This window comes from Musa acuminata, chromosome BXJ1-11, assembly GCF_036884655.1.
Source record: "Musa acuminata AAA Group cultivar baxijiao chromosome BXJ1-11, Cavendish_Baxijiao_AAA, whole genome shotgun sequence".
NCBI lineage: Eukaryota > Viridiplantae > Streptophyta > Magnoliopsida > Zingiberales > Musaceae > Musa > Musa acuminata.
In genome coordinates this window covers 5001243-5023868 of record NC_088337.1, presented here as the reverse complement: position 1 = coordinate 5023868, position 22626 = coordinate 5001243, and the positions used below count along the sequence as shown (strand labels likewise).

The following is a 22626-nucleotide window of genomic DNA, read 5'->3' as shown; positions in this document are numbered from 1 at the left end:
TGACACAATTAAGCTTCATTGCAACGGTGATAGCGCGGAGAAGGCCGGTTCACGCTGAACCCTTCTCGCTCGGCCTACACGAGGAGAAACCCTCCTCTGCAGAGCTCTCGGCCGCTTCTGCCTCTCGTTCCACCTCCTCCACCTTGGCCAAGTACTTCGCCGCCATTGGCTGTTTCCACCCATGGGAGCCATACGCCATGATCGCACAAGTCCAGGAGACGATATCCTTCACAGATAACTCGTCAAAAGATGCTCTCGCTTCTCCAATGGCTCCACGGTCGGCACACAAATGAACAAGAGAACACCATCGTGTCATTGCTCTGCTATCCTCGGAGAATGTCCGCCACTCTGTCAACCTCCAAGCATCCAAATGTGGCGAACGTGCCGACGATTGCAGACTTCGTGAATCCTCCTTCCCGTACGCGAGCAGAGCACATCTTTTCATCTCCGGAAACAGCTACAGAAGCTTCCGACGTCAGTCCAGTGTTACGGTGGCACGGTCATGACCATGTTCCCGCACGTCCTGTGCGTACCGGTCATTGCGTCGAACAGCTGCGACGCCGAAGGCGTTTCGAGTCGTACGCGCTGACCAAAGAGCTTCGAATGACGAGGGCAGGAGAGAAACCAGGCTTCATCAGGCCGCCGTTAACGAACTCGCAATGGCGGCGATTAGCTTTCCTAAGCCAACCGAATAAGATGTGGTTTCGAGAGCTTCGATGATGCCCGACATTCTCGGCAGCAACCGCTATAACTCTCGAGTCTGCTCACCGTCAGTGAGAATAAGAACGACGCAATTTGGACGATTTCGCAAGGATTTAATTTTTTTGGAGGCAGTTCATGCACCCAGACGGAGGCGGTAAGAATACTCAGGTCTCCAGAGCATCAACGTCCTTCGTATCCAACCCTGATCCAACTAGTTCGGCCCATTCGTATCAGAAAAAGCCCGACCGCTACTACCCCAACCCGGGCCGGGAGTTCAAATAAGCTGGGCCGATAAGGTCCGGAACCTTTTCGGAAGCTTACCGCAAGCCGCTTGAACTGCCTAAAAAAAAATCAAATCATGCAAAATCATCAAATTTACCCGATCATCTTCTGAGATGCGGTGATCAGACTCTAGTACTTGCTAACACAGTGACTGTTGCACTGCAGAGCTCTCATCGGCTTCTACGTCCTCCTCCTCCACCGACGCCGAGTACGTAGATTTGAACCTTCAACCCACTAGAGACGTAAGGTGCTCGACCAAATGCGCCTACGAAGTTGATTTGTTCGTTGTTTTTGCCTACTTAGAAGTGTGCATGGAATTCCCTCCTTCAGAAGGTGATGTCTTGTTTCCAATGTTTTGCCCACTTACTGAACGCTCTTACTCCAAATCTGGACCAAGATTGATCTGGCAAACGTGATCATCATCACATAGAGCGGAGAAAGCAGTCACGTACGTGATGGAACGGGGCTCAAAACCACACCATTTCATCTCCTTACGACGCCGGTGCAGTCTCACAGTCGCAGGGCGTGACCGTGTTCCTGCACGCCGCCTCCGTGCTGGTGGTCATTTCGTCAAACATCTGGAACGCGAACGCAGAGCGAAGCGACGGCACCGACCAAAGAGCTTTAAATGACAGCCACCGGAAGATGAACTTGACTTCATCAGGATGGAGTGATAGAACTGGTAATGGCGAGAGCTTTCGGAAGCCAACGATCGGACGAGGTCTTCGACTATGCCAGTGATCCCCTGACAACGACGGTGCCGCACTGTTATTGATACATGATAGTGAGGTACTTACTACTAGACGTTGCAGTTTGGATGATTTCGCAACGATTTAATTCTACTGGAGGCAGTTCATGCACCCAGCGGGAGGCGGCGGCGGTAAGAGAACCGGAGAGTCTTCAGATCTTCGACGTCCGCCCGAATCGCACCCAACAGGCCGGTGGTATAATTAAGAAGCATGAGGTGTGGAGACATCTTGGTAAGCTTACCGCCAGCCACAGAGTGCCTGAACTGGCCTCCAAAAAAATTAAATCTTGTCAAAATTGTCCAATTGATGATCTCTTATTCTGACTGGCGGTGGTCAGACTCTTCTGCTGTCTAAAATAATTATGCTTCCTCCAGCAACAGTAATAATAGCGCGGATCACACCCCCACACGTGAATTGCTCGACGAAATGCACCTACGAACTTGCCTTTTCTCTTGTTGCAAGACGCTGTCTCGTTTTCATTGTTTCACCCAGTTACTAATGCTGTGACTTTGAACAAAGCTTAGCTTTGCCATGGAGTGGGGTTTAGATCACGAACGAAGCTCTGAAAGCCTTGGCAGAGCTTACATGTTTGGATGGTTAGAATGATTGGAACGAAATACCCATGCGGGCATTTCGTCGAACTGCTCGATCGCTGACGCAAAGCGACGGCAAGGTGCCGACCACGGACGTAAGGAGACACTGGCTGGCGTCGATGATATTGCCGGTAGGAGAGCTTCTTCGATGATGCCCGAGAGCTTCCTATGACGGGCGTCGTGTCACAGTTAATTATGTCGACATAATGTGACAGGTTTTCTGTGAAGTCGCCATGGCTAATGCATTGGCACTATAGTCTGCTCGCTGCAGACAGAATACGATAAAAAATAGTCGGATGATTCAGCGACGTTTTAATTTTTTTTGTTTTTTGGAGGCGGTAAGATCTTTCATGTCTTTCTATATGGATGGTCGGAACACGTACCTGTTTCTGGAACAATCAAAATTCGTGGTCATTTGAAGTCTACGCATTTATAAAATGCAGCCCAAATCAAACAGCACTTCCATTTATAAAGTATAAATACTGCTCACTTGGGGTGGGTCATGTGACCCTCTGAATTGCTGTTTCGTCAAACAGAAAGAAAACAAAACAATAAATATCGAGCCACGCTCGCTCATTTGAATAACAGGAGATTTAACTGTGGGAAACGGATTCAAATCTTATATCGGAAGGGACTATATTTGCTTCCACAACCAGCATAGTGGTTGATCGAGTTACTTCAGATCATTCCTACCCTCCCGCTCCTGGAGAAATATTTTCGCCACTTTAGTTTAGCATATAAATATCTTCGTGTCAGGAGTAAATGATATCTCTAATCTGATCGCATTCTACAGCCCACCAGTAAAAAAACAAGTCAGCCTATCTGAATGCTGGCCCAGCAATAAAAGCATCATCCTGCTGCACAGTCAATCTTCATCATCTGAATTAGTAAACGTAATTTTAGTGGACTTTGGAGCATCAACGGTAATTTCTTTGAAGTGTGATCCATAAAGCTTCGACTCCTGCACAGTAGAGACAAAAATGATGAAGCTGTCAGGTAACTGTAATCTTATCAGGTTAGTGAATGGTACCTTGCACAAGATTAAAATATGATATTTAGCTACAGCTAACACCAAAATGTCAAAAGGTGCAGCAAAAGCATACTCTGTGCTTAATACTACTATCAGTATATCACCTCCATGTTGCAGCATGAAAGTTGGATAATTGCATGATTTGCGAACCACTATCTCTAGAAGTCAGTGCTACTACTATTATCTCATATCCCACTTACTACTGAAATAATGTTGAAGATATAACAGTGTCGACATATTTGAATTTTGCCATGCATAAACATTCACTTCATCATGTCAAACGCAAATCTCTTTCAACTATTTTAGATCCTTTTACTATCTGGAACTTCAATTGTTCAAAATACATCTTGATTTCACAGAGATTCTTCTTTGCAACGTCGGAAAAACCTATGCAAATCAACTGATTTTGGTCTATCTTGGTCAAAATATTGATGCTAACTACTTGGGATTGCCATGGAGAAGAGCTAGGTGGTCTATATATTGTGAATGGACCAACAGAAGAGAAAAGGAACATATCAAATGAGATCCCAAGCATCCTTTCTGAAAAGATGTGTTGGTGGTTGGGTTGTGATGGTAGAGAGGATAAGGTGGTAGTGGGTAATAATGGTGGTGATTTAGTGATGGATAATTAAAGAATTACTTGGCATACATGGAAGATACGAAGAAAAGAGGAATCACTTCATAAACATGTAAATGGGTAGTTGCATGTGAAATACATAAAAAAGTATGTTTTCTACTAACCTTTTTCTTCACATGAGTGCCAAAATTGGTAAGGGCTGTTGGTACAGTCTGCCCAGCTTCTCGGAGAACATTAACAAGCTCCCCGGCAAGGCCCTGAATATATAAAGGACATGACATGGGACAGAATCCACTAGAATAGCAGATATATAATTAACTTCAGAAGTATGATTTTTCTATGCTACCTTATTTTCCTTGGTGAAGAACGTATGTGCAACACCTTTTTTACCAGCACGCCCTGTCCTTCCTATCCTGTGTACATAATCTTCGGTGGTCAGAGGAAAGCTGTAATTGATAACTACTTCAACATCAGGAATATCCAATCCCCGAGAAGCTACATCTGTGGCAATCTGCAAAAGTTTGATAATATTGGTTAAACACAATTATTCTGAAGAAAATCCAATTGCCAATGTATTTTGCATATAAACCATTTGAACCTAGCACAAAAGCAATCCCATGCTCTGGTGAGTGGTAATACATAGACTAATAAATTTAAGAAAATAAATAAATTAAGCCGCACTAGAAAAAACAGCAAGCTACTGTAATACCATACATAGTAAAAAAAATGGAATAGCCAGAAGTAGATTAAAATTTCCTTTAATAAATGGAATATGAAAGGCCGTAGACACCTTCAAAGTACAAGAGGTTAACAAAATTACATGATAGGCATAAATATCAGTAACCACAGGAACTGGTCAGTAGGTTTAATGTGATCATAAATATTCCATTAAACTGCATGTTTATAAATCAATGCAAACGCACTCTACTCTCTGGACGGCTAAATCTCAGGTAATGATGAATTTTCAGGTATTTCTATATCACAGCTTTTATTCTGTATTTGATTCATCAAATGTCTTGTTAGTACTTGTATCATGATGTTAAACATGCCTCCATTCAAGTAACAAAACAAAAACCAAGAAAATCACAAATCTTGTTTTCCTCATCATCTAGCTAGGAGTAAAAATTAGGCTGAGAGTTTGCTTCAATTTTTCAGCATCTATACTCACCATTAACGGACACTTTCCCTCCTTGAATAAACATAATGCCTTCGTTCTTTCATGTTGAGCTTTGTCTCCATGCACAGAAACAGCCTTCCAGCCCCTTTCAGCAAAAAGACATGAGTTGGGTACAATATGCAGCAAAACAAAAGCTAAATCAAAAAAAGGGTGAAAGAAATCATACCTCCTTTGGAGCATATTCTCAACACGAGCAGCTTCCTTTTTGTACAAGACAAAAACCAAGACCCGATTTCTGTTCCAAACAACTCCATTAATCAGAGAGACTGACTATTTAAGTTCCCCAGACTTGAATAAATTACTTTGACTTTGTTGCTTAATATAAAAATTTTACACCAACTGGACATGTAATTATAGCTAAAAAAACACTCGGTGAGCATAGTGGCTCGATGTATTCAAACATATGGCTCATTGTCTCTATGTTTACCAAAGACACATGGCGCTAGGTTAACATATAGCTAGCTTGTAAGCACAGATTTCAAAAATGGCAAAATTCTGCATATGCAATCATACATGATAACATAGAATACATGCACAGTCAACAATTTTGCATCATAGCTTCAGCATAACATGAATAAAATATGCCTGAGCAGGTGACAGAACAAGGACACAAGATAAGCTCACATGGAACCGCATGGCACATTATTGGGTTCGGCATGTCCACAAGAAAATTCCTTTAGCTGTATAGTCATATTGCAAATTACAATTCCTTCATATTAAAATCCACAAACTTTTAATCTGTTTTTATTAACAACTATATTCCACCAGGTTCTGTGAAGAAGATCGAACTAACTATCTAATCTAGTCAAGAACCCAAAATATGTAAATTCATTTGAGAGCCAATAACTAGTGAAAAAATATCCCAAACATGTACAAATAAAAAAAAATGATACTTGCACAAAGTTGGCCCAACACTAAACTGTTGACTTGATCTGAACCTAACCTGAATAAAAAATGAACTCCATTCACATTGTCAACAGTGATTGAATAACCTTAGACTAAGATACTACATACAAGTTACGGGTCCTGAAATGTTAAAAATAGTGTACTGGTTATTATGTTTCTATCACCAGTTGCATGAACCACATCTCTTCAATCATAAAACAATCGAACAATCAGGGATTCTGGCAACTCCTTAATCTTCAACGTCCTTCAACCAAGCACTGCCCTTGGGTAGAGAGCAAGAGTGGCCTGATTTGCTATCTTATACCATCACATGAGCCAGTCAGATAGATAAACACAAACTTAGAACAGAAGAACCAAGTCATAGATTAGCTACCTCTGTGATTGGTGATATTTTTCTAGCAAGGTAACTAAGCGAGAATCCCGTTGTCGATCTTCCAAGACCTATAGAACAGTATGAAACAGGCACAGAAGTAGCTTAAGTACTTTATATGACAATACCATAGTGACTATTAAGAATTGCACGATCGTGCATGAGAATACCTCTACTATCTGCATCACATCGTGATTAGCTGAGAGATCCTCGGACCCCACAACAACCTGAAATTTGTGATTCATCCGGAACAAGTCAACAACATTGTTCAATAGTTCAAACAAGTGCTTGAGATATACCTTCACAGGGTTTGGATCCATGAACTCTCTAGCTAACTGGTCAACAGCTAAGGGCCATGTTGCACTAAACATCACCATCTGCCTAACTGTTTGGATAAGAAAGAGCATGTTATGTATAACACATACAGTGGAAACTCATTCAAGATAAAAAGCAATATGAAGTTATAAAAGATAAACTAATCAAGAATAACCCAAGCACATCATAAAACAACCATTTGGAAATTTAAGGTCTGCAAGAAAATGTGCTTTGTGTCCTCCGTAGCATGATATTATAATAATTCCTTCCAGTGACAGACCTTATTAAGACAAAAGAAACAGTACAAGATGCTGTAACTATGACATTACTCACAACAAACATTGTTTGAAAGAAAAGTCTAAACAGAAAATTGATTATACACATAAATAGAAGTTTCAAATTTAACAAGCCTCCAAAACTGAGACATATTGTATAATGTAGACTGGGCCATTCAAGATCATATGTAAGTATCAACCTTATTAGCTAGCAGATACAGGTATTACTATCAAAAGACAAAGTCCTAGCCAGATATTTAAAACTTGCAAAAGATGACATTTGGCCATATACATGGGGACCAAGAATTTAATTTTCACTGGCACAACTAGATGCAACTGAGCTGGCATGCCCACCGCATGGGAATAATTCTTAGCCAACACAAGACAAAAATAATTCAAATGAATGTATAACTACAGTATTGGCAAAACATGGACCTGTGCTAATACCGGCAGGAAGATACTGCATTGCCAGAAATAAACAAAACTTGAACGAGTCTCAAGCCATCACAAACATCTGTTGTTGTGGGTTTATGAGGAATATATTTGTGTAAGGAGCAGTTGAAGTACTTTATGCAACAACAAATAACAAACAATAAACATGGGCTTAAGGATTCCTAAGTGATTCACTACAAGCCATTCAGACCTAAATAATAAAAAAAACATCCACAAGAAATGCCCACGGAAATACACGCAGAAGCAAAACCCATTACTATCCTTTGGAATAAACTTTTTACAAACATAAGCCTCACAAAGTGGTCCAATAACAAGTCAGAAAAACTTTAGTGAAAATGATGCACTTGGAGAGCATAGAACCAAGCATCATAATGAAAGAAGAAAAAAAGGCCAATAAATAATTTGCACCTAGTTGTAGACAACATAAAACTGTCATCAATAAGTTTTGCCATAATAGGTCTCTTCAACTTTTTCTTCCGCTCTCCCTGCTCATCTATTACAGGCTAATATATGTGTATGTATATTTATTTTTATAATGCCCCAGTCTACCAATAAAAAATACAATGTCACTACAGAGTAGAAAATTGCAGAACTATCGCATCTCATGCTTTGATTGTCCTAAATTATAAAACAAAGACATTGTGGCCTTTGCATCAGTGCAAGAATTCATCAAAAATAATTGCAAAACAATAAAACATCTGGAATGTGTCATATGCAATCCATGCATAACTAACCTACAAGTAAAACTCGGTGGCTTCTTCCTTGAGCAAACTTTGGTCTACACGGGATCATAATGCTTGTAAAATATGTGGCACACAAAATCTAAGAACACTTGTTATTCTTGCAGATGCACTTTGTTATTTTAACCTGCATTTAGCTTAGAACTGGCGATCTTAGTTCTTTATAACTACAGAGACAGAAAATTCCTAAGACTAATTAAACAAGAGTAGAATTTAAGACACCCACATATTTAACCCCCAAACAAGTTATGCAAGTCAGGTGTAAATTGTGGAGGGAACTAAGAATGACAAACATCAACCACCGAGACCGAGTGAGGTGACTCTTGTGGGCTGCTTTTCTGCATGCCTACACAATTACTCTGTGCAGACAAAATTATTCCAAATTAAAATAAAAGTTATTGTATGAACTGCTCATAGCAACACTCCACGACACAGATATAGGACAGAAAAAATAAGCAGCAGTTGTTACAAACCAGATGATGTTTGATTTAATATTGAACGGACTTCTGGCTCAAATCCCATATCAAGCATTCTGTCTGCTTCATCAAGAACCTGCAGATAACCACAATTCGGCACTTAAGGGTGGGTTGCACACTACTATGGTACAGGATGACCAATAGCAAAACAAGATTAGGCAGACAACACACTCAGCATCACAACATGAACTTCTAATAAGGCTCACTACTTAGAATTGATTGAAAGGACATAATTTACTACTTTTGTGGAAAAAAGGTGCCATTAACTGTGGAATATCATAAGAAACACCTATATGAAACTCGATTTTGACAAACTAGATGACACATTTAGTGCAAGTTATGTTGTATTGGCACTGTAAAGCATGCTTTAAGGTGAAGACATGAAAATGTTCATGCCACACTTGTTTTACTTCAGTACTCAAAAAGTCATGCACACTTTATGTTTTGTGAAGCAAAACAATAGAAAGAACAAAAACATGAAACAGCTTCAACTCACCACAAAGGACACATCTTTCAGCTGGCAAACACCCATTTCAATCAGATCTTTCATACGACCAGGAGTTCCAACAACTATATCCTATAAGCAAAAAGGAGGAACAACAAACATGTGAGATCAGAGGACCAAGAACAAAACTTTTCTTAAGTATGGCTCTAGGACATTTCAATTCCACATGACAGAGTGAAAAAAAAAAGTCTGAATTTCTGAGACAGATAACACAATATTGCTGTATACTGTAGAAAGAATACCTTCAATTCCCATCTCCCTGGTTCAGAAACAAATAAAAATCATATTTTCTTTATTCAATCTATGTCCCAAAAAATTATAAATGTTTTTTAAGCATGTTCAACACGAATCAAATATGCTACTGACTTTAAAATGATACCAATATCACCTTAAAGACATGAGAATAATGCCTGTCATAATCCAACAAGAATTTATTTCACCTAAGAAACAATAAGATCTTAAAACAACTACATATATCAAACATTTTATAAAACTAGCATCCTATTACTAACTTTTTTAACATAGACAAAGGGTTTCTCCATATATTCTCGTAGAACACATAACATGTGGTTATATTTTTCAACAAAATGCTCATTCTACAACTAGAAGATATAAAAAAATGGTTATTTAAACAACCTATTTAGAAAAAACATTAAATTTCAAAAGGCATGAATGGCATTTTTGTCATATGAAAAAATTTGCAGTGCACATATACATAAAGTGAACAAATTTCTCAAGATCTTACAACTCCAGATTTCAGAGAGGAAATTTGTGGTCCCTTGGAAGTCCCACCATACAAACAAACTGATTTTATACCAGGAAGAGTCCCAGCATCACTTAAAACGTCTTCAATCTGTCATCAAAATAGACATTCAACTTCAGAGACATTACTTTTATCAGCACCTCAATGTTCATATTGACTTAAAATATTTATTCCAAGAGAAACATTGGGCCCATGTGATGACTGAAATATTCGTGTTAATATAAATATATGGTATTTTGCATATTTCCCAAGAATTTCACTTGTAATATGGTAATGCTGTAAAAGCCAAATGAAACGAAACGGAATTACTGAAAGAAACAAGCAAGGCCAAAGATGTCGATGTGGCTCATCTTGTCAAGTTTGTACAGAATGAATTCAACTTTTTGGGATAAAAAACTGGCATGTTTACCCAAAACAATTATCTAACTAAAAGAGGAAACATTGGCAAGATGTTATAGAATCAAATAAGATTTCCTCGAACAGCAGTGGATTTGTTTCAACATTTGCTTCCATAAAAAAAAATAATAAAGCTCATCATACTTACAAATGAAATATTCTCGAGTGTCATTATAAATGGAAACTATGAATCTGCATTCACTTCATTACAATACTATTCTTTACGCAAGTCTCAAGCAATCTACACAAATTTATGTTTAGTAACCAGAATGCTAACTTATTGCAATGCAAAGGCACCAAATATATCTAGTAAGCGTATATAAACATCCCAAAAAGTCTGATTAAATAAAAGCAAATCAAACCAATCCACAAATGTCAGAGCCAAAATGCTGCCAAAAAACCATGTCCACATCGGCATGATATAAATGCCAAATTCTTTCAAACATCAGATTAAGGATCTCAGGTTACATACATTCATTTTTTCATTATTTGATTACAAATTTCCAATACTATATCTTGATCTTACAAGATTAACATAAGCTTAGTATTTGGTGGCAGAAAATAAACTGACATTATAGCAATAAACTAACAGGTAAATTTTAATTACTTGAATTAAAGCCTATTTCTCAAAAATAAATGGATTTCATTTAAACAAATTTACTAATAAGAACTAATAAACTCTTAGACAAACATAGGCCGATCGCTGTGTAATATTAGAATATTCCAAAATACAAACAAAAACATGGAAAGACAAGTGAGTAAATAATGATGGTGATACGGAAGGAGAAATACTTTCTGAGGAAGTTTACTGATAAGAACTAATAAACTCTTAGACAAAGATAGGCTCATCGCTGTGCAATATTAGAATATTCCAAAATACAAACAAAAACTTGGAAAGACAAGTGAGCAAATAATGCGGCAATATGGAAGGAGAAATACTTGCTGAGCTAATTCCCTCGTAGGTGACAATACAAGGCATCGAGGAACTGTCTTTTTTGATGTTTTCTCACTCTTAATCTTCAGAATATGCATTAATGCTGGTACACCAAATGCCAGGGTTTTTCCTATAACAATCGACAGACAAGGAATCAACCAAAGATGTACCTCTAGTTTGCATAATGAAGAACCGATTGAAAACAAGTTAAATATATCAATAAGAAATTAACATGTCTGATAAAGAATGATAGAATGTTATTGCAGTTGGTCGGACATTTCCTTCATAATGAAACTAAAGCATTAGCCAAATTCATAGTGCAACTAAACATAATTACTGCATTTATATCAAGATAGAGACCTTCCTAATTAAAGTAGCCGTAAATTATTCGCGACTGAAAAACAAAAATCTCGGACTGAAAAACATTAGCCAAATTCAAAGACGCAACTAAATATTCCCTGTGCTTGTATCAAGATCAAGGCCTTCCTAGGTGAATGATCCAAAAGAATTCAAGTTAATCAACATAAATTATCTGTTGAGTAGAAATAATAATTCTCAGACTCTTAAACCGAATAAAGAGAGTCAAAATTTAATAACTTACCAGATCCAGTGGCAGCAATCCCGATGAAATCTCGCCCTTCCAAGAGGAAAGGCCACGCATGCGACTGAATAGGCGAGGGTCTGCTGAAGTTCTTGCAGCAATCAAGAACCTTCGCCGGAAGCCCAGACTCGGCAAACGAGCTCAATGCTTTGTACTTGGGATCCGACGTGTTATTCCCAGAAACAATCACACCTCCGCCCCCTCCCGCTTCCGGACCCTCCCCCTGCGTTCCCCCCTCTTCCACTTGCTTCCTCTCCCTCCTCGAATCCAACGCCGGTTCCTCCTTCGAGGTCGCTCCTTGTTCACCCTCCCGCTTCTTTTTCTTCTTCGTCTTCTCGGAATCATTTCCGAGGGTTCCTGAATTCTTGGAGGAAGAGTCGAGCTCAGCTTCAACAATCTTTCTCTTCTTCTTCTTCTTCTTCTTCTTGGTCCCGTTCATGTGTTCCTCGCCGCCGTTCTCCGTGGAATCCGGAGTTAGGGTTAGGGTTTCACCGTTTTCGAATTCTTTGTTCTTCTTCTTATTCTTCTTCTTCTTCTCCTCCTCCATAGCTACGTGTAGGGTTTCTCGATCGATCGAAGGAGCCATGGCATCAGCTAGAACTCTGCCCATGGAGATGAAGCGAAGCGGAGGAGTGGGGGTCGGGGTTTGCGCCTCTTGTTGGGAAGGCAGAGACGGGCGGTGGTGGACTCGGTTTGCCACGATGCTACTAGGGTTTTGGAGTCGAGCCGGAGCGGTGGGCGTGCCTCACATGATGTGCACGTGAGTAAATAGTGGGCTTCGTATCGGGCTTATAATGAAGCGGGCTGGGCCTCTCCTTAACTTTCATCTTTGCATTATATTGGGCTTATAATTTTCATTATTTACACATTAATTTATAAATAAAAATCATTTCAAATGGTTAAATATTTTTATTGTGTCATGTCACATCATAAACTATATACATATATAATAAGGTGATGTTGAACGCACGCTAAATATGCAACACACTGAATTATCTTCTAATTATAATTACTGAAAAATGTGGGAGACGACAGGCCACTTTTGCAGGTCGGTTGTGCATGTGAACACTTGATGTGACCATCGATGAGATTGACATGCCACTTTGCACATACTTGCATTTCCACAACATCATACGTGCATACATGGTGACAAAATTCACACCATGCTGGTTTCCACGATATGCTTAAAGATGTTATCACTGCACTTAAGTCGTCGATGAAGACGTTACCCTCATAGAAGGTTGAGAGAGAGAGAGAGAGAGAGAGAGTACAGGGTGGCTCAGGTCATCTAAGAGACATGGGCCAGCAGTGTCGGTTGGCGGATGAACATGCCAGGCTTTGACATGCACCTTCCTGCTCTGTTACTCCCGCGGCCGTCTATTTCGTGTGAGACAGAGGGGTTGGAGAAAGAAATGGATGCTGAAGCAAACGACGACTCCGTTTGAGGAAGAAAAAACTGCAGAGCGGAGGGAGTGCGTCAGAGTCTCTTACAGCTTTGCATGGGATTACGTGAAGAAGGAAACCCGATGGATGGGTGCTCCGAGATTCGGAAACTGGCGGAAGATAGATCCCGGTGGCGATGGCCGACAGTTGTGGTTGTGGCGCCACCGAGGAGGACCCCACCTGTTCCCCCCTCGGACTCCCCATCATGTCGACTTCGCACTCAAGGCAGCATGGAGAGCGGTGGCCTGCGGGCGGCTGGTAACCGTCCCCTCCCTCTCTCTCATCTAAATGCTCGCTCCTCCATCGGCTCCCCGTTCCATCCCGGCTCTCCTTCGTGATGATGCGAGCCCTTTGATTCTTCCCTCGGAACAGTGCAGAGGAGACAGATGGTGGGCATCTTCGCTCTGTTCTCCGCCGGGAGGATCAGCCACCGCCGGACGAAGAGCGCGGCTGTGAGCTCACAAAACTGCTTCTTTTCCGGATCTTCGTCAGAAAGATAAGATTTTGGTTGTTTGGTTTCCCTTCCCTGGCGAGTTTTGTTGTGCTCTCCAAGTTTTGACGAGTCGATGAGATTTGCCCTCTCGAGTGGATTTCTATTTAGCTGTCAGCTAATGAATGATGTCCCTCTGAACTATTCATGAAATGGGTTTCCTGGACAGGACGTGAGGCAAGTATTTTTGGCTCCAAACATGGAGGTCGGAGGTTCCTCTACCGGCACTGACCATGAAGCTGATGTACACGACGAGTTCAAACCGATCGAGCACCCGACGGAGCCGCTCAACCACGATCAACCCGTGAGATGCCCGCTGCCCGATCCTTCGATACTTGATGCAAGTGTTCATCCCCTGTCTTGGCTACATTCTTTTACCTCCTGATGATAGATGTGGTTGCTCTGTTCTCTTCTCAAGCAATCCGATGCTTCAATCAATACGAAGCTTCCGAATTGGTTTGATAGATGACCTTCTGGTATTGGACATCAGGATGGTGGAACGTGGAAGGGAAGGATATCTTCTGCAAGTGCCGGCACAGCTGGCTTGCCCATGGTGAAGCAAGACACGGATGTGGAACCTCAAGCTGGTGAAACCACGGCGCATTCCATCTCACCTGGACGCGTCTCGTCGGCATCCATCGGCGTTCCTGAGCATCGTTTCGTGACCGTGCTTGAAGAAGACTGCAACACGGATGAAACCCAGATTGCGCATGGCTGATGACTTGTGCTTCCTTGCTTCATGTGTTCTTCCTCCCCGACTGCTGCTGCTGTTGAATCTTACCACATTCAATTGTTGATAGACCAAATCTATCTTCATTGCCGAGTGCTTGTTCATGCAGAAGCTAAATATGTCTCAAAATTGATTACTACTATGAGATGAAGTACACATGCTACGAAAGGCCGAAGCTTTCTTCCATTAGGGTTATTGCGTCGTACATGCTTGTTGCAGGGGGTGATCCTGCTCGTTTCGATTCGTACGAGAAAGGAACCGATGTCATTTGTCGACGGGCTTGCTGAGCTCGTCCATCCGCCGGTGGACGAAATCGGCGATGTCATCGACCAGCTTGTGGGCGTCGGGCAGCTCCGGGAAGACGTAGAAGGCGTGGACGGCGTCCGGGTACTCGGCGACGCGAACATCTACCCCGTTCCTCTTCAGCCCCTCGCAGTACCACCGCTGCCGGTCCTGCAGCGCGTCCCACCCGCCGACGCACACCATGGTCGCCGGAAAGCCCTCCTCAAAGTCGTCCGCCGCCGCGGACCCTGGCCCGAACACGTTGGCTGCCTCGTGGTCCCCGTCCGCGCCCACCGGCAGGAACGATCTCCACATCCACTCGAACCGCTCCAGCTTCCCGAAGGGCATCCCACCCAGCCGCTCCTCCGAAGGCGACGGCACCTTCCCACCGAAGAACGGCTGTATGGCCACCAGCCCCGCCACGCTGGCCCGACCCAGCGCCTCCCTTCGCGCCCGCCGCGCCACGTGGTGGGCGATGTTTCCCCCGGCGCTATCACCCGCGAGGAAGACGGCGGACAGGTCAGGCACGAGATCGCCGTTGCCGAGCCAGCGTAGGACGTCGATGCCGTCGTCGTAGGACGCCGGGCAACGGTGCTCGGGCGCTAGGCGGTACTCGACCGAGGCGACGAGGGCGGGGACCCGGCGGGCGAGGCGGCGGCAGAAGCCGTCGTATGGGCTGCTGGCGGCGGAGTGGAAGGTGAAGCCGCCGCCGTGGAAGTAGACGATGAGGGGGAGGGGGCCGGGGCCGGGGGCGGGGGAAGCGGGGGAGAAGAGGCGGAGCCAGAGGTGGCGGGAGGGGTCGACGGTGTGGTCGGCAGTGGCGACGCCGTCGATGGGGCTGGGGTTGGGAGGGGTCCTACGGTCGAAGAGGTTAAAGAGCCGGCGGTTGACGGTGCCGTCGCGGCGGCAGGCAGCGTCGGTGGCGGCGGTGATGGCGGCGATGATGAGGCGGGTCTTCAGGGGGAGCGGGGGACGGGCCGTGGCCATTTCGGAATCGCCCTTCTCAATGGATCTCGCCATCGAACTCTCTCACCTTCTGCAGCGGCCTCGCGAGGTTGTGGTAATGAAGGCCACCCAACCGAGACCGACGGACACCAGGAGGTCATCGGATCACGTGATACCCACTTTTGCGGCCAACGAATGCGTCCGTCGCCGAAGTAGCTCCGTGTCGTTGTCATTTTCCTTGAAGGCGTCGTCAGTGACATGAAAACACGTCATCAAAAACACTATCACACTATCATAACTCTTAATAATTAAGGATCTATTATATCATATTTAAAATATTTTTTTAATCTTAATTTTTATCAAAATTATAATATAAAATTAATTAATATCTATAATCATACGATCTGATTTAATCAATGATGAGGGTGATAATTACGATAAGATTTGCGTGATACCCGCTGATGCCCCGTGTCCCTGTCGAGCTGATAGCGCATGACTTGACACGGGTCGTAACGCCAACCGAGGCCCATTAACGACCGCTCAGGCTCGATTTCGCACGCCACGCCAACAACGATGTTAGACGTCATCAGAAGGTACGATCCTACCCCTGCGAGCAGGCACATCAGGTAACACCAAACTCCCCTATAAATACCCTTGCATTCTAAACGGAAAGGGAGGAGAAAAACAAAAAACTTCCACAATCATCGACTAACTTAATCATCAGAGGGGTCGGGTTGAGCATCCCGACCCGACCTGTGTGCAGGGACGAAGGCGAGGCGCCTCTCTCCGGGCGCATTAGCAAGGAGCCTCTTCATGAAGGAAACGACGACCCGTCATCCGGACCCGAACCAAGCCGCGTCGACCCGAGGCCACGGCTAAATAGTTATTTACACCAACAATTAAATTAAATCATTCGTATATTAATATATTCATTCATATATTAAAGACGGCACAAAGATGCTGTCTTCTTAAACAAACATAAAATGTACAGAGACTGAAGTATCAGCCGGTGCAGCAAGAAATGACAGTGGACATAAAAGGAGTCCTTTGTCTGTCTAAATATGTCTTCATGACGAGGAAGTACCGAGAGATTCCCAGCAGTAAAGGCTCTCGATCGATAACACTCTATGGATTAACATAACCTAAGGAATGATGCCATGAAGCAACGATGTCACGAGTACGTGCCCATGTTCTATCCTCTCCTATCATTCTCATCAGCGATCCAGACACCGAACAGTTTCAGTCCCTTCTTCTTGTCCTGCGTCTCCGACGATTTCCGAGGCGCCGCTGATCCTGTCACTACACCTCCTTCGTCGTCTTTGGTCTCTGTCACTCTCTCTAAACTGAGATCCAGGCCAACGCCCATCACCCGACTTTTTCTCCTGCTAAAACCACAGCTACAATGGTCTTCCTCGTCTCCGTTCTCCATCTTCTTCCTCTTGAAACCGAGCCCCAGTCCGATCACCCCGCTCGTGCTCCGACTAGAACCGCCGCTGCGATCGCCGCCACTGTTGTGCCGGATGATGTCGATCATGCAATACGTTCTCCGGTGTCCGTCACTCTCCTCGCACCGATAGAAGGCCACCGTGTCCTTCGCCTGAAGCCTCTTCTCCTTCACGAACTTATTCCAGCCCTTGGTGAAGACATAGCTCTGGCTACTCTTCCAGTAGCAGTATCGGAACGTCCATGGGCGGTCCTCGCGGTCCACGAACTCGACCCGAACCTCGTCGGCCGTCTCCGCAACCACCGGCGGGAAATACTGCGTCGCGTGCTTCTTCGGAATGACCAATCTGTTGAGCTTCCCGACGTCGCTGGGCGTCAGTTCCTTTACGAACATCTCCAGGAACGTCACGTTGCCGGTCGTACGAGCATGAGGGAGGTCACGGATTGGCGCTGCGTGCAGCCTGGTGTACTCCTCCAATCGTGAACAATATGATCCGTCCCTAATCATGTCGAGCACATCATCGATGCTGAACGTCTCCTGGAACCTGCGTTCATGGGCGGCGTGCCGGGTGGCGGGGAGATTGCGGTGGGAGTAGTCGCCATGATGGAGCTTGACGGCCGCGCTGTCGAAAGCCCCGGCCGCCGCGATCTCCGACTCGAATCTCCCGAGCCAGACTCGATGCCCGCGAGCGTAGATCTGCGCGCCCCAGTGGCCGTCCGGTAGCAGCATGACGCCTCGGTATGGCGTCGAGGGATTGGGATCGTTCGACGTTCCGGTGGCGGCCGCCATGAAGGGCGAGGCTCGACCCCAAAAGATGCAGCTAGAATCGGGTCCTTCACGTGCCGCTGGCACGGCGGTTGCCATTCGGATCTTGCCGGCCGAGTAGCAGAGTGTGCAGTCTCTGTTCTCGTGTTCGCAGAGGGATAACCTGAGGAAGACGAGCCGTCAATTCAAGAACAAACAAAGATTGCAAGACGGGTTAAGCACCACAAAATGGCACGGAAGTAAAGACCTAACCTTAACGTTGTCTCCATCTGTGCACACATAGGAGGACGAAGAGCCCTTGAAATCCGCTTTCTTACAATTAAAATCAGCTTGAAGAAGAAGAAGAAGAAGAAGGGGAGCCATGAAAGCACAGTTCGTAAGCTTCCTTATGTAGAGAGAGGAGAAGGTGGAGGCGAGGTGAAATCGGAAGCAGGAGATACTACTCGCTGAGGAAGAGTTGGACAGCGGACTAATTCGGGAATGAGGCTGACGCCGCAGACCTTCAATTTAGAGGAGCAGGAGTTGATGGGAAGGAGGTGTCCTGCCATGGATCTCTCAAATGTTCCCTGAATTCCGACAGCCAAACTAAAATTTCGGGTTTCCCCCATACAGCTAAGTGAAGCACACATCTCTATTTTTATCTCGATGCAGAAAGATCACGTGCTCCCAATAACGAAGCATGGTTGTCTTCAGTCTCCTGCTGCGACAGCCTCGGGCCGCTCCAGCAGCCGGAGACCATGCAACGTAATGCATTGTGCAGTGCTTGAATTGGCCGATCGATCTAAACTATTTTGGTGGGTTTGTATATTAACCCCTATATTTACGCCTAAATCTTAGAATAGAGTTCTCCCTCTTCAGTTCCCATTAGGTGAGTCACTTAGAGTTATGACAATGTGATGATCAGAACAACTTTTTCTCACGTAAAGAGGGAGAAGTGGGATGCGTGAATGCATAAAAAGCAGTGGTGAATTCAACCTTCTCGACCAGAAGAATGAGTTCCAACATTAATCTACGTTAGATATTGACCTACATAGATTTCATATGAGACGTTGCCATCTTGTTCATGTATCCAAGAAAGAAAGAAGATCCTTGCTTCTTCTTCTACCTTTGCCTACGATTCCCTTTGCCACTCATGCTTCAAAATCGCCTTGTTTTGAGGCGTATTCGTCTTCCCAATGAAAACACGGGAAATCTTTAACTTCTCTTTCGTTCCTTCACAGAGCCATTTTCTTGCTTCTATTGGAATTAAACTTGCTCAAATGTCATAAAGAGGTTTATTTAATGAAAGATTCATTACATCAACAAGAAAAAATAGATTAAAAGTCTATAGATTAAAAATAGATTATTGGTTCTTGAAAGGATTTCTTAAAAGAGAATAATTCATCTTAAATATAATTAATGTAATGTATCTTTCGGGACTATATAAACCATATATGTTGGGTCATGAAATAGATAGAGTTTCTGAATTTGTAAAGAGTTTTCTTGAGAGAAATATAGAAGATTGAAGCTTGTCTACTCTTCCTCTGTTTGATAACTCTATCCCTTCTTCCTATCAAGATCAACGTTTGGTACCAGAGCATAGGTTAAGCTATGACCTTTTCCTCCAGTACCATACAACTACAGATTCCCAGATTAACAAAATAAAAATATGACATATGGTGCATCCAAATAAAGATTCTTCTAGGCTCCCAAGATATATGAGAGTTTGTAGAAGATGAATTTGTTGAACCAAGTTCAGCCGAAGAAGAAGTAATGAATGTAGAAGGAAGAAAATAATTCAAATAAAGAAGGAAAGAGAAAAAGACTTTATTCACAATCTACCAATGACTTGATGATACAATGTTCGAGATCATTGCTTCAGCAAATACTTCAAAGGAGGCCTAGGAAATGCTTCAAAAAGCATTCGGTGGTGTTGATAAGGTAAAAAAACTTCTTCTACAAGTTTTACGAGCCGAGTTTAAAAAATTACAATAAGTTACCTCTGAAACTATTTCTGATTACTTCTCAAAAATCATTTCTAATGTTCATCAAATGAGACGAAATGGTGAACAAGTAAATGATCAAAGAGTAATAGAAAAAATACTAAGATTTCTAGATCCAAATTTTGATTTTATTGCTGTTGCGATTGAAGAATCTAAAGATTTAAAAAAATATATCTTTAGAAGAACTGAAGAACTTATGGGTTCCCTTCAAGTTCATGAACAAAGGATTACAAAAAGAGGAGAAGACAAAACTATGGAGCAAGCATTACAAACGAAGCTTACTCTTGAAAATAAAGGAGAATCAAATTCTCAAAGAGGAAGAGGACGAGGACAAAGAGGAAGAGAAGACAGAAATCAGACCAATCAAGAATATCCAAACAATGAAGATGGTAGAGAAAATTCTAGCCAAAGAAGCCGAGGTTATGGCCAAGGACGTGGCCGAGGCCGTGGACGTGACAGAAATTATAAAAGGTCTGAAATACAATACTATATTTGCAAAAGGTACAGATATTACTCTTATGAATGTTATTATAATCCTAACAATCAAGGTGATAAGGTAAATTTTGTTAAGGAAGAAAAAAACAAAAATCAAGTTTTGCTAATGAGTTATAATAATTTGAAAGATGATCAATCTATGACATGGTATCTAGATACAGGAGCCTCAAATCATATGTGTGACATCAAAGTGCTATTTTCATAAATGGATACAAGTTATTCATGGAACATTATGTTTGGTGATTTATCTCAAAGACTACTAAGAGGCAAAGGTAAAATTCTCTATGAACTTAATAATGACAAAAAATTATGCATTTTAAATATTTATTATATTCCTGATATGAAAAGTAATATTCTAAGTTTGGGACAATTATTTGAAAAAGGTTATGATATGGAGATAAAAGATATGACTCTCTCAATTTGTGACAAGAATAAAACATTGATATCACATGTGAAAATAACAAAGAATACAATGTTTCCTCTACATTTAAGTATTTTTTATCAATCAAATTATTTTAAAGCTAATATTGAGGATATTTCTACACTTTGGTATTTTAGATATGCTCACTTAAATTTTGAAGCTTTGAAACTTCTAAAGAAGTATAATATGGTGACAGGAATGCCAAAAATTGATCGCCTAGTAAAATTATGTGAAGTATGTGTCATGGGTAAATAAGAAAGAAAGCCTTTCAAAGTGAGAAAAACAAAAAGAGTATGACATCGACTTGATTTGGTGCACTCAGATGTTTGTGTCCCTATCAATCTAGTATCACTTCGAGAAAGCATATAGGGGCAAAACTTGGGTTTATGTGTTAAAAGAAAATAAAGAAGTTTTAAGTAAATTTAAATAATTTAAGGATTTGGTTAAAAAATAAAGTTGTTGTAAGATTAAATATTTAAGAACAAATAAGGGTGGTGAATATATATCAAATTAATTTGAAAGTTTTTGTAGAAATAATAGAATTCTACATCAATTCACCATATCATATACACCTCAACAAAATGATGTTTCAGAAAGAAAAAATAGTACTATCCTTAATATGGTATGATTTATGTTAAAGAAAAGAAATTTTCCTAAAGAATTTTGGGAAGATGTTATTGCATGTGTAGTTTATTTGCTTAATAGGTTTCCGACAAAGCAAATTGATAATGTTACACCAGAAGAAGTATGAAGCTTACAAAAACCAAGAGTTGATCATTTGAGAATTTTTGGAAGTGTTGCATTTGCCAATATGCGAGAAGAAAAGAGAACAAAATTGGAGGATAAAAGTCAAAAATATATTTTGCTAGGTTATCCAGAGAATTCCAATGGTTATAAACTATACAATCCTACCACAAATAAAGTTGTGATGTCAATAGATGTTGAGTTTGATGAACAACATATTTGGAACTGGAAAAGTGATGAGCAACATAAGAAAGTTGTAGCTTCAGAAGATAATATAATACAAGCAAGCACCGAAGTGGCTTTACTATAATCATCATCCAGATCACTTAGGTCACATGATTCAAGAAGTCCAATTATAAGAAGGACAAGACCAATTCATGAGCTATATGATATGACTTGAAGGATTGATACTAACAATGATGAACTTTCTTTATTTTATCTTTTTGCAGGATAAGCTTCTTAGCTTATAGAGATGAAAAATAGCGACAAGCTATGAATGAAGAGATTCATGCCATTAACAAAAATAATATATGGGAGCTTACTACACTTCTAGAAGACTCTACAAAACAAAAAAAATACAAAAGGAGAGGTGGAGAAATATAATGTCATATTAGTTACAAAGGGATATAAACAACAATATGGGATTGACTATAAAGAAGTGTTTGTACTAGTTGCTCGATTAGAGACGGTAAGATTACTTATCTCTCTAGCAACTCAAATAAAATAAAAAAATTTACAAATGGATGTCAAATCAATATTTCTTAATGGGGTTCTTGAAGAAGAGGTATATATTCAATAACCTCCTGGTTTTATTATTCAAGATCAAGATGACAACGTATATAAGTTAAAGAGAGCTCTTTATGAGCTTAAACAAGCCCCACGAGCATAGAATTCTCAAATATATGCTTATTTTATGCAAAATGATTTTTTTAAATGTCCACTTGAATATGCTCTCTATACGAAATCTAACTCTAATGGAGATATATTATTTGTATACTTATATGTAGATGATTTAATATTTATAGGCAATAGTAGCTCCAT

At 41.8% G+C, this 22626-nt stretch overlaps 4 protein-coding genes across 6 annotated transcripts; 1 reads left to right on the top strand and 3 right to left on the bottom strand.

Annotated features, from left to right (window-relative positions):
• Positions 1-2764: 2764 nt before the first annotated feature.
• On the bottom strand, positions 2765-12542 carry LOC135596986 (DEAD-box ATP-dependent RNA helicase 5-like). 3 transcript variants are annotated; one of them, XR_010481078.1, is made up of 14 exons: positions 11845-12542; positions 11249-11373; positions 9896-10003; positions 9142-9222; positions 8643-8721; positions 6686-6771; positions 6557-6613; positions 6390-6457; positions 5277-5345; positions 5102-5195; positions 4280-4444; positions 4098-4190; positions 3125-3287; positions 2765-3029 (listed from the first exon to the last, which is right to left on the bottom strand). XR_010481078.1 is itself a non-coding variant. In XM_065089337.1 (13 exons), the coding sequence occupies exons 1-13, from the start codon at positions 12452-12454 to the stop codon at positions 3192-3194; spliced, it is 1731 nt and encodes a 576-aa protein (XP_064945409.1). In that variant the 5' UTR covers positions 12455-12542; the 3' UTR covers positions 2765-3191. The 3 variants fall into 3 exon arrangements, 2 of the variants coding, with proteins under 2 accessions (XP_064945409.1, XP_064945410.1); XM_065089337.1 differs by having other exon boundaries at positions 2765-3287; XM_065089338.1 differs by lacking the exon at positions 11249-11373 and having other exon boundaries at positions 2765-3287; positions 11845-12038.
• An 836-nt stretch (positions 12543-13378) lies between these two features.
• On the top strand, positions 13379-14597 carry LOC103970526 (uncharacterized). The gene is made up of 3 exons (XM_009384329.3): positions 13379-13739; positions 13947-14117; positions 14268-14597. Exons 1-3 carry the CDS (start codon positions 13674-13676, stop codon positions 14493-14495), a joined length of 465 nt encoding a protein of 154 aa, XP_009382604.2. The 5' UTR covers positions 13379-13673; the 3' UTR covers positions 14496-14597.
• Positions 14598-14771: 174 nt separating this feature from the next.
• LOC135596394 (probable carboxylesterase 18) lies at positions 14772-15776 on the bottom strand. The gene has a single exon (XM_065088451.1). It carries the CDS (start codon positions 15774-15776, stop codon positions 14772-14774), a length of 1005 nt encoding a protein of 334 aa, XP_064944523.1.
• A 1150-nt stretch (positions 15777-16926) lies between these two features.
• On the bottom strand, positions 16927-18212 carry LOC103970911 (AP2/ERF and B3 domain-containing transcription factor At1g50680-like). Its single transcript, XM_009384827.2, has 2 exons — positions 18196-18212; positions 16927-18106 (listed from the first exon to the last, which is right to left on the bottom strand). The coding sequence occupies exons 1-2, from the start codon at positions 18210-18212 to the stop codon at positions 16927-16929; spliced, it is 1197 nt and encodes a 398-aa protein (XP_009383102.2).
• Positions 18213-22626: the final 4414 nt, after the last annotated feature.